Below are 12241 nucleotides of genomic sequence, written 5' to 3' on the forward strand. Positions count from 1 at the left end.
GAGCACTAGGACGATGAAGGTTGTCAGGCCAAGTACTTGGCGTTGCTAGTGCAAAGCCTCGCTCTGAAGCTCCAGGTTAAAATTAGGGGGCAGTGTCCTTCCCCAGAGCTTGGCAGAAGAAAATGCTCCCCCAGTGAAATTATTACCCAGGACCTCTGGCTTCACAGCAGGTGCTGGTAGTTAAGCCAAAGCTGGTTAGTTAGGAAGCATTTGCCAAAAACAGCTGCAGGTGGCAGGTACCATGTGGGGCTCTGTGTCCCCAGGGAAGATGCTGAGCTGCAATGGCAGGGAATGCCCTTGGTCCTAACCTTTGCAGCCTGACATTTTCTCCTTTTAATTCTTTTGTTACATTTTCCCAGTCTTGCCCCCTCCTCCCTCAGCTTCTAGCCAAGGAAGGAAAACTGTCTCTGTTTTTAGCATCTACTGTGTTCAGACTGGGGGCTTCCCAGGTGGTGCTAGTGGTAAAGAACCTGCCTGCCAATGCAGGAGACACAAGAGATGTGGGTTCAATCCCTGGGCTGGGATGATCCCCTGGAGAGAGAGCATGGCAACCCACTCCAGTATCCTTGCCTGGAGAATCCCATGGGCAGAGGAACCTGGCAGGTTGCCGTCCATAGAGTCACACAGAGTCAGGCAAGACTGAAGCGACTTAGCCCACATGCACAAGTGCAGACTGATCTGGGTGTCACTGCACTTTATCCACATGAAGTCTCCCAGCTATTTGAGGTCATACTGTCATTGGCAGATTTGCAGGTTGGACATGGATTGTTAGGGGTTGGCACATCCCCATTACTTTACCCTCTGTTGAGCTCACAGCAGGACTGGCTGCTTTTGACCTAGTTCACTAAGTGGTGAGTGACCTGGCAAAAGTGTGCAAAGGCCCTGCCTTCCCTTTGCTCCACACTTGACCCCTTACCCCACTCAGATAAAACCATATGCTCTTTTCCAAGACACTTGTCAGTGACAGAATTGAGCCAGAGGAAGAAAAGAATCAGGAAATGGCTACTGGGATGTCAGGGTTGAATGCTCAACCTAGAGGCAGCCCGCGGGTGGTGGGCTATCACTTCTTCACAGGAGGCCCTCAGGAAAAACAATCAACTGGTCTTTGCAGAATACACACCCCAGAATATGCTGTGGGTCGCAGCAACAAGGTTGGGTCCCCTGCCCTCTTTGGGGTGACAGAAGCACATGGACACAGGACCACATTCAGTGGAGATGCTAGACGAGTTTACCCATCTCCCTAAAAGCACAGAGGTGAGCAAGGGTGATGGTCCTGGCCTCATAGGGAAGATTGATGGAAGAGACCTAGTGAGAGCCATCAAAGGCACTGAGGATTCAAAAGAAGGGAGGGAGCATCTCTGGGGAGAAACCAAGGAAAGCTTCATGGAGGAGGTGGCATTTGGTCCAGGCTTTGGAAGTGAGAAGTTCCACCAGCTGAGCGGAAGGAGAAGGTCATTCCAGGCAGAGGCGGGAAGGCGGCAGGACAGGATATAGCATGGTTTGGATTCTGCTAAAAGTTTTTTAGGTGCTTTGATGGCCAAACCTCTGTGACACCTCCTCTTTGGCAGAGCTAGGGTGGGTGGGCTTCTGTCTGGGGGGGTCAATGCTATGCCCCCATCCCATTTTCCACCAAACCCACAGCTCCAACCCTTTTGAGGACTCCTTCCGTAGCAAGCTTACTGAGGAGGTTGTACTGGCCCAGGGAATGGATTCCTCAGTGACTTCAGAGCCCAGGCTCCCCAGGAGTGCTTTGAGAGGTGGGAGCTGGAGGAGACCAAGTCCTGCTCTGAGCCAGTCTTCCCAGAGGCCTTCTAAGGACCATAGCTGGGCACCTTCAGGTTGGCATTCAGGGGGGCTCAGAATATCATATCCATGGTTTTCCCAAGCACCCAACGCCCCCAGCCCCAAATTCCAGATCAGAGGATGGACCTCTGTGTCCAGAACATGGTCTCACCAAGCATAGTGGGCCTAGATATCTCTAGCCCTGTCCCAGGGCTTGGCAGAAGAAAATGCTCCCCCAGTGAAATTATTACCCAGGACCGACTCAATTCTGGGGACAAGAGGTAAGGTCTATTCCAGTGGGCAGCCAGGTGTCCGGCCTGCCATTGGGAAGGCCTTCTGGGGCCAGGCTATGCACCTGAGTTTTCCACATCCCACAACCTGATGTATTGATGTTCGCATGGTACCCAAGGTCTGCATGAGCACCAGAAGTGACAGGCGCTAGACTAGCAGACTCCCCGATGATCCCCAGCTCCTGTTCCAGGCATCCAAAGGTGAAAAAAACCCATCTTGTCATCCAGTGGGGAAGCATGCACGTGGACCTCAGATCCTCACTGCATGAGTCATGTTTCAGCTTCTCTTCCCTGGGGGAGTGGCTGACTCGTGGTGGCCCTTTTAAAAAGCCTTCATCAAAGAGAGACTATTTAAGTGTTCAGACAATGAACAAAAATTGACCGGTGGGGGAAAGGGAGAGGGGACTCGGGGGTGAGCATCAGGCAGAGTGGGGAAGGTGTGTGCTCAGGATGAGTGAAGAGAGGCCACCAGCCCTGAAGCTTGACGCTGGCTGCGGGTCTGTGCCCCGCGCTCTCTGTAAGAGTCCAGTAGGCGTGTTTACTGCTCCCGCAGTACAGCCTGAGGGTCTGCGGTCGCTTCTGTTTCAGAAACTCCATCTGAGCGAAGACGTGGCTGGAGCCACCTTCATGGCTGCGGGAAGCTCAACACCAGAGCTGTTTGCCTCTGTTATTGGTAAGAAATCCTATCAGCTTGAGACATGGGATATAGGAAGAACCCAGGTTGGATGCCCAGACTCTTGTGGGCATGTTTTTTCAGCTCTGAGTGTCAGTTTTCTCATCTGTAAAATGGGAGACGTGGAGAGAAAGTGAATTAGTGGTTCCCTGGGGTGTGGAGTGGAGTAGGGTACTCACAGGTAGGGGATTTCTTTTTGAAGTGATGAAAATGTTCTAAAATTAGATTGCAGTGATGACTGTATAATTCTGACTACACTAGAAGGCACTAACTTGATATTTTAAATGGGTGAATTTTACAGCATGTGAATTATCACTAAAGCTGTTCCCCAAAATGGGAGGATTGGTGTAGCGGGTCCTAAGGATTCTTCCATGTCTGGTTTTGTCGTTCTCACCAGCATCTTGGGTGTTCCCTGGTAGTAAGAACAAGTGCTGTCCATTCATGGGATGGGGGACACGGAGCTGGCCAGGGTCTGAGGAAGGAGTAGGCCTGGGCTTGCACTTGAGGTTTGTGCCTCTTTCTTCCCAGGCGTGTTCATCACCCACGGAGACGTCGGGGTTGGGACCATCGTGGGCTCTGCTGTGTTCAACATCCTGTGTATAATTGGAGTTTGTGGATTATTCGCGGGGCAGGTCAGTGGTGTCTCTCTTCTCATGAAATGAAATAGGGATAGCGTGGGAGAGACCCAAGGCCCAGCCTTAGCCATGCCTGTAACTCCCCATGGTTTTGAGCCAGGGTGTCCCCTCCGAGTCCATTTCCTCGTGTATGACAGGGGTGTCCTGTGTTCCTTCCACAAGTGAGTCTGAGAGCAGAAAGAGTGGCAGCTGCCCCCTTGGCTGGTCTGGGGGTGGGATGTGGGGCATTTATTTGACAGCAGTAAATATTTAAGAAGCGTCTCCTGTAACGTAACCCTGACCGTGAGCTAGACCCTGGACTTACTTGGGGCCTGTCTTTGGCCTCCCTATGGGTGCATGAAGCTGGCTTTTCGATTCCCTGTCACATCTTCCTGATCCTTGGAGCCACAGGGGGACATTAGACTTGACCTCAGAGAGTTGGGCTCATGGAAGGCCGTGTTTGGCCAAGGGAGATAGAGGGAGGCAGCCAGTCACCCCCAGAAAGTTCTAGCACTGAGAGAAGAGTGAGTATCTCTGGCCTCCCACGGCCACATGGCTTCTCCTGGGATACGTGCCATTTGGTCACCGTGAAGGAGCAGGGGGCAGCTTTGCCGTTACTTATGAACGTGAACATGCTGTCCTTCTGTCCCCAAATATGACCAAGAGCGCAAGGTGGCCTCGAGCAGCCAGACACGCTGTGGTCCTGGTGGACAGTTAAGATGAGCTCCGAGGGCACGTGTCTGCAGCGGCAGGGGTCTGGGGATGATGGGACCCCCGGCTGTGACCCCCCACACCCCATCTCCCCAGCCGGTGACGCTAGTGGCCCTTTGCTCGGCAGGTGGTCCGTCTGACGTGGTGGGCCGTGTGCCGGGACTCCGTGTACTACACCCTGTCTGTCATCGTGCTCATCGCCGTGAGTTAACGCGCCCTCCCCCCACCCACTGTCCTGTCCCTGGCGTTATGACCAGAGAACCCGCGGCACCCCAGGCTGGCCACTCACTGTGGTCGTGTTGACCTACTCCCCACCACGGTGCTTCCCTGCCCCAGAAACCTCATACCTGATGCCTTGGTTATCAATCACATCCAGGTACCACCTTGAGGGCAGAAAGGCCTTGAAAAAGCTAAAGCAGGCATCATATGGTTGATGCAGTTAAGCTCAAGAATGTGCTCATCAGAGGCTTTCAGATCCTCACTTAGAGCCGGTTTCCTAAGGAGCAGAGTTTCTGGTCTCCCAGCTCACTGCAGAGCTGGGAAGAGAGAGACCAGCTGGGAGCCCTCAGGGTAGGCAGCTGGGAGCAAGGATGTGGGCAGAAAAGGCAGAGGGCCTGAAACAGGGACCCCTGAGGGCTGGGGTGACATCATACATAGCACGCGACGGTGACACAGCAGTGAAGCCCAGGACACGGTTTACTGCCGAGGACCATCCGCAGGGGAGCAGTTTCCATCCAAAAGCAGCTTTCAAGTGAGCGCATGAGGGCAGGTCATATCAAGAGGGCAGATGCATGTGGCATGCCCAGATCTCAGAGTATGAAATGTGTTCTAGAATAGTTCTCCACCTAAGGACATCTAGAGCCAACTGGATTTGATAACCATGATCTTTGTATTAATTAGCTTTTGCCATGTAACAAATTTCCCTCAACTCTCAGCAGCTTAAGACAGCAAACATTTATTGCCCCCTTTTTCTATGGATCAGATCTGGGAGTGGCTTAGCCAAGCCCTCTGGCTGAGGATCTCTCACCGGTGTACCAGCCAGAATACAGTTATGGCAAGGCTCCCCTGGACAGCAATCTGCTTTCAAGATCCCTCGTGAGGCAATGGGCGGGCCTCAGGCTGGTCCATAGAACAACTCACATCACTGGGGACTGCTTCCCATCCCAGCAAGGGCGAGGAGGCGCCGAGATGCAAGCCACAGTCTGTCTGTAACCGAATCTCGGACGTGACAGCCATCACTTTTGCCATATTCTGTTAGGAGCAGATCCCTAAGATCAGGCCACATACACAAGGGGAGCTTGAATGTCAGGTATCTGAGAGACAGCCCACCACACCCCCAAAAATGAAAGTTAGAGGTAGAACAATTTACCTATATATGATTTTACCAAATCAGCATAATGCCCAAACTATATCATAAAAGACAAAAGTAATTCTTAATAAAAGAATACATCTAGTGTATCACTGTTTGGGCAGGAAGATGCTAGAACGCTGAGTGATGTAATCTGTTGCCCTCATACAGGAAGTCTCCAGGCCCTATGGCTCCCAGTGCAGGCTGATATGCTGGACTGGCCTCCCCGTGAGTGGTGTTGACATTGATGATGGAATTTTCCAAAATTATGAATGACTCCCGATAAAATCCTAAACTGAGCCAAGTACAGTCATCCCTTTCCACGTGTGTGATAGCTAACTCACTGGAAAATTAAGTATTTATTAAAACTGTGTAAAAATACTTTGGTTTATAAAATGGAGTTAAGTTCAAGGCTCAGGTCATTTTTTTTTTCTTTTTGCTGCTGGCTTAAATATCTAGCAGGAAATTTAAGATGTGTGTCAAATATGGATAACTCCTCTGGGAGAAACATTTTACATGTTCAAGACTGACTGGTGTCCCTGGTCTTCATCCTCTAAATGCCAGTAGCCTTCCACTGGGTAATAAAAAGCTGACACTGTCCCCATAAGTGTCCCCCAGGTTCCCCAGGTGGTGATACCAGGCTCCCCTCTGCCTCTTCCTCAGCCTTGAGTCTGGGGAGCCTCAGAGCAGTGCTCAGCCAGGATGACCCTGTCTGAGTGGCCTCCCAAAGCAGATCCTGTGTGTGCTGCCCTCCCGACAACCAGCAGAGGGTGCAGTGGCCCAAACCCAGTCTGCAGCCCGTGGCCTGTCTTGGCCTTGTGTGTGGGGACCCCAGTGTCTCCAAGATCTGACTGGTGGACACAGTCCCCTCCTGTGTGCACTGGGCCTGGCCGGGGCGGTTACAGGATGCCTCCCAGGACCACAAAGGCATCATTTGTCTGCATCCCACATAGGGGATGCTGGGTGGAGATGTTGGGCAATGTTAATGCCCTCTTACGAAGCTGTGGCAACCTCGCCATCAACCCCGGCCTCCCTTCAAGTGGTACAAGTGGGTCCTTTGTCCTCAGGGCTTCCAAAGGGGTTATTCTTTATTTTTAAGACAATGACACCCTTTCCTCCCCACCCCACCCCACCCCATCCCACCCCACATAGAAGTACCAAAGATGGAGGGAGGGAGGGATAGATAGATAGATAGATAGATATGCAGGCACAGACATACAGAGATACCTTTTCAGTTTTTAAGATTCTTGATTTTAGCAACCCTGTTCCATTAATGAGGGCAGACCCCTGCAGATGGGCCCCCATGGCTACTTGGATTATCAGAAGGCCAGACCAGTTCTCTTTGGAGACCCATACTAGGCCTCACCCTGCAGCATCTGCAGACCGAGGTTTCCACTAAGGAAGAGTCACTTCTACATTTGAGAAGCCCAGACCCAAAGAGAGGTGCCAGCTTTCTGTGAAAATCAGAACAAGCTGGTGTGCGTCTCCTCACGGTACTTAGGGGTCTGTGTATGTTTTTCTTTTGGAGTAATTCTGTCCCCCACTCTTGTTTCTTTTGCCTTCCCAGTTCATATATGATGAAGAAATTGTATGGTAAGTTTTAAACGTTTGTTTCTTTTTCACTTTTCGTTAGTATCCTTGTTTGTTGGGTGCACTGAATCTTTTTAAAAATTCTTTTTACAAATATAAGAACTTGTGAAAGTAAAAAAGGCTATCATTCTTTTGTACTATTTATTTATTCTTGACTGTATAGAGCCTTAGTTGCAGTATACGGAATCTTCATTGCAGTGCGCAGGCTTCTACTTGTGGCGTGGCCCCAGAGTGCATGGGCTGTCTATTTGTGGTGCACGGGCTGAATTGCCTGTGACATGTGGGATCTTAGTTCCCCAACTATGGATGGAACCTACATCCCCTGCATTGGAAGGTGACTTCTTAACCACTGGACCACCAGGGACATCCCCAAAAGGGTATCATTCTAAGCAGTCATAACTTTATCTATCTTTTCAAAGTGACAAAGATTGTTTTCCTTAATATTACCACCCTGCCAGATAGCAAGATATTTTATAAAGCTAAAATAATGAAAGCAGTATGATGTTTAGCACAGAAATAAAGATGGGCCAATGCAGAATATGGAACCGAGAACACAGTAATGGGCAGTTCTGAGTTGGGGCATCATTACAAGGCAGAGAGTTGGGGATGGGGAGGAGGGAAGCCTCAGATTCTGCAAAAACGAAGAATCCATGTAGATCCCTCACACCTTATACAAGAATAAATCCCAGATAAATTCAAGATTTTGCTGCAAAAAGCAAAATTAAAGCATTTCAGGGTAGAATATAAAATTCGTCTTTATGACACTGAGGTTGGAAATGATTTCTTAATTAAGATACAAAAGGCACAAACTTCTAAAGAGAAGGTTGATATTTCCACTGTAACCTTTAAGGCATGAATATATTGGGTTGGCCAAAAAGTTCATTCAGATTCTCCCCATGATGTTGCTGTTCAGTCACTAAGTCTTGTCCACGTCTTTGCGACCCCATGGACTGCAGCATGCCAGGCTTATCTGTCCATCACTATCTCCCTGAGTTTCCTCACTCATGTCCATTGAGTCAGTGATGCCATCCAACCATTTCATCCTGCAGCCCCCTTCCCCTCTTGCCCTCAGTTTTTCCCAGCATCAGTGTCTTTTCCAATGAGTTAGCTCTTTACATTGGGTGGCCAAAGTATTAGAGCTTTAGCATCACATCGTATTTTCCATAATATGTTATGGTAAAAACCCGAGCAAACTTTTTGACCAACCCAATATCTTCCACAAGCCATAAAAACATTCTCTTCGTTGACAGTGATTGAGATCTGTATCCTGTATGTGATCATTTGTGGGAATGTATTCATGAGGCCTGATGTGAGCAGCTGCATGCTATGGGAGCAGAGCATGCTGGTTCTGGGTCTGCCTCACCCTGTGAGCCAGAAAGACTCTTTCTTCTGGGTCTCCTCTTCCTCACCTGTAGACGGAGTTCTGAGGGGGTGGTCAAATTGTTTGCAAACCCCTTTATCGCTCTGCTGAGCTCTGGGCTCTGTCAGCAGAGGAAGAGCTCCCCAAAATGAGTATAGCTCATGCTGGGCACTTAGTAGGTCTTCAGGACACATTACTCAGATGATCCAACAAGTTAAGCCATGGGACTGCCCAGAGGCTTCTGTTCGGAGCTACAGAAATCCCTATCGCGTGTGGGGCTGGATGCTGCTTCTGCAGGACAACAGGGAGAGTGCACCCCAGAAAGGCCCCCACCCCACTGGCCCCCAACCCGTGTTCTACCCAAGAGGCTACTGTGCTCGGCCTGTCTCTTCAGGCAGTTCTTTGGGTTCCTTGCCACCTGACCCCAGCTCCTCTGGTCACTGGCCGGAATCTCGCTTGACCACAGGGCCCTTTAGGATCAAGTCTGCATGACCCCTGGCCACTCCCCTCCCTTCCCTGGGAAGAGGTGCTCTGCTTAGTCACTCAGTCGTGTCTGATTCTTTGCGATCCCATGGACTGTAGCCTCCCAGACTCCTCTGTTCATATGGATTCTCCAGGCAAGAATACTGGAGTGGGTTTCCACTGCCTTCTCCAGGGGATCTTCCCAACCCAGGGGTCGAACCCATGTCTCCCACATTGCAGGTGGATTCTTTACCATCTGAGCCACCAGGGAAGCCCAAGAATACTGGAGTGGGTAGCCTGTCCCTTTCCCAGAGGATCTTCCTGACCCAGGAATCGAACCAGGGTCTCCTGCATTGCAGATGTATTCTTTACCGGCTGAGCTCCCAGAGAAGGCCTGGGATGAGGTGGTTCCTCCCTTTTCTAGGTAGCTAGAGGAGCTCCTCCTGAGTCCCGCTGAGCCCCTGTAGCTGAGAAGACCCCACCCCAGCCTTCTCTGTTACCGAGCGAGTGCCAGATTGCCGGACAGCTGGGGGCTGGGCGGCTCGTCCACCAGGCTGGGTCCTGGGTCAGGGAAGGTGACAGGACACCCCGCCCTGCCCCACCTGCCGCGCCGGGCACTCCCAGCCGCGGGCTTCCCTGGTTCTAACCGGTCTCCTTTCTCTCTCTGAGGTGGGAAGGCCTGGTGCTCATCATCTTGTACGTGTTTTACATCCTGATCATGAAGTAAGTCCACTTTCTCCTCTCCTGGGCTGTCTCACCCCTGGCTCCATGCCTGCTGCGGCCTTTCATCAGAGCCAGAAGAAAACCTCTGTTAGCCCTTTTGGTCATTTTTGGCCACCCCTTTCTACACCCTGCTGGGGCAGCCAAGGTGGGAGAGAGAGATTCAGACTGTGTTTTGGGGTACCGTCCACATTTGGGCCAGGGCGGGCGGCTGGGGGCCGGAGACTGAGGCTGCTCCCCGAACGAATAACAACCAAGGACCTCTCTCTCACCGAATTCCACACCCTTGGCCCCAGGGTGACTGCCCTTGTTTGCTGTCTCTATAAATCCCCTGATAATTTAATGCCGCTCTTTGGAAAGAGCCAGGCAGCTCCAATCTCTCCAGACTCGTAACATGCCACCCCTGGAGGCTGTCACCTTGCACAGCTGCAGCGGCACCGCAGGCCGTTCTGAAGGTGCAGACACTGGGGGGGGTGTGCACCCGTGAGGCCTCCGGAAGCTTCCCCGGGTCAGAATCATCTCGTAACTACCCATGATGAGTAGCAGTCAGTCGTGAAAAGGAAAGTATGACTCATGCCATGATGTGGGTGAACCTTGAGGGCATTATACCGAGTGAAAGGAGTCAGATCACAAAAGGACAAACACCGGGCCGTTCCACTTCTGTGAGGTACTGAGGAGACTCAGATTCCTAGAGGCAGGCCGCAGATGAGAGCTTGATTACCGGGTGCCTGGGGGAGGGCGTCATTAATGATTCCTTGACGAATGAGACCCGAGTTCTGCTCGAGATACTAACAATTTGAGGACTCGATAGTGGCGACCGGTTGCACCACCTTAGAGATGTAATTATGGCCACCCAAACGTGACCCTGAAAATGGAAAATAGTTAAAATAGAAAATTTTATGTCAGATGTATTTTTCCACAATTGAAAAAAAAAAAAAGCTACCCATGAGCTAAGCCACATTCAGATTTTTAATTTTCTCCTCACACCTCCGCAGATAATTAAAAAAGAAAACACCACTGAGGTTTATGAGACTATGAATCCCCACGTTGATATAAAACACGTATCGTGTTTTCTAAAAATGGATGGTAAGCTGTCAAAGCTGCAGGAGAATTGTCTTGAAAGGTCTCCTCTCTGAGTGCCTTTGGGTGAGGCCGCCAGCCCGGGGTCTGGGACGGAGTCTCCCCTCTGTGGGGACAGGGCCTCCGGGCACCCACGGGAGCAAGGCCAGGCCTGGGAGCGCCTGCTTCGAGCCTCTCCCGAGGCTGGGCTGAGCTGCTTTCGTGAGGACAGGCTTATGGTGCGCATAAGAAGGCGTCAGTCCTTTTCTTGAGCTAAAAGGTCTCTTGTGACCCCAGGAAGCCCACTCAAAAGGGGCAGGCCCCATTGTTCCAGGGTTCCTGTCAGGAAACTCTGTCAGCTCAGCTGAAAAGATTAGGACTAACATAAATACTCTATTGACACTATGTGTAAAACAGATAATGGGAAACCTACTGCATAGAACAGGGAACCCTACTCATGGCTCTGGGATAAGTTTAATTGAAAGGAAGTCGCAAAAAAAGAGGGGATATCTCTGTGTACGGAGCTGATTCACTTGCTATACGGTAGAAGCTCACACAACATTGTAAAGCAACTATTAACATAATCGAATAAAAATTAAAAAAAAAACCCTTAGTGCCCCACCCCCTCACCCAAGGCCAAGCTCGCTGCAGGTGCGCAGGGGAGGGGGGTGGGGAGAGGCCCCTGCCCACTCCCCTGCCCAGTCCTTCCTGCAGCTCTGACCTCCCACCTTAACTCACTTGCAGGTACAATGTGAAGATGCAGGCCTTTTTCACAATCAAACAAAAGACTATTGCAAATGGCAACACGGTCAACAGTGAGCTGGAGGATGGTAATGATTACTGTGATAGTAGCTCTGATGACCCTTCCCTGCCATTGCTGGGGCAAGGTAAGGCTGAGCAGACAGGAGCGGGCGAACGTGCCATTAAAACCACACAAACACACACACCATAAGCTGTCACTGTCTCCCTTGGTCCCAGGACCCTACATGAGGAGGGCAAGTGATGTGGGAACTGTGCCTCAGATGGGACAAGAATGAGCCCAGCGTCCACAGTCATGTCCCCAGGGGTCACCCCAGGCCTCCTGAGGAAGACTCAAGGCCTGCCTGGCTTTCCTGAAACACAGTGAACCATATATCTGACCCGGGTCAAAGGCCAGTGGCAGGAAGCTGAGGACTTGGGAAGGTAGAGCAGGTGGGGTCTCCCTGTGGTTTCTCAGATGCCAGACCCAGATCTGGAGAGCTCTGTTCTAGAGAGACCGCTGACTCATTGCCCAGAGGAACAGCAAGGCTGGGAAGGATGCCATGGAGCTGGTGAGGAATTCCAGACCTGCTCCCAAGAGCCCCACTGGAAGCCCCTTCTCCTGGGGGCTGCAGTCTGGTCTCCTCAGCTGCTCTCTGGACCCTTGTCTGGGGATTCTGGGGCTCTGAAGCCAGCCTGAGTCTGTCAAGTACCCCCAAATGTCTGGGCCTGACCAGTTCCTGCCTTGGGAACCTTGTCCTCAATTCTTTTTAGTTTTTGGCTGAACCTTGCTGCATGCAGGATCTTAGTTTGGTAACTAGAAATCGAGCCCATGTCCCCTGCAGTGGAAGCTCAGAGTCTTAACCACTGGACCACCAGGGAATTCCATATTCT

The 12241-nt window shown here is 51.1% G+C and overlaps 1 protein-coding gene across 1 annotated transcript in view; it reads left to right on the forward strand.

Moving 5' to 3' along the window:
• SLC24A4 (solute carrier family 24 member 4) overlaps positions 1-12241 on the forward strand; it is a 184085-nt gene that overhangs the window by 120263 nt on the left and 51581 nt on the right. Inside the window, exons 5-10 of the mRNA XM_065906763.1 lie at positions 2661-2745; positions 3274-3377; positions 4198-4272; positions 6986-7011; positions 9500-9553; positions 11354-11496. Coding sequence (XP_065762835.1) covers positions 2661-2745; positions 3274-3377; positions 4198-4272; positions 6986-7011; positions 9500-9553; positions 11354-11496 — 487 coding nt within the window. The remainder of the gene's footprint in view (positions 1-2660; positions 2746-3273; positions 3378-4197; positions 4273-6985; positions 7012-9499; positions 9554-11353; positions 11497-12241) is intronic.

Source organism: Muntiacus reevesi, chromosome 15 (genome assembly GCF_963930625.1).
Source record: "Muntiacus reevesi chromosome 15, mMunRee1.1, whole genome shotgun sequence".
NCBI lineage: Eukaryota > Metazoa > Chordata > Mammalia > Artiodactyla > Cervidae > Muntiacus > Muntiacus reevesi.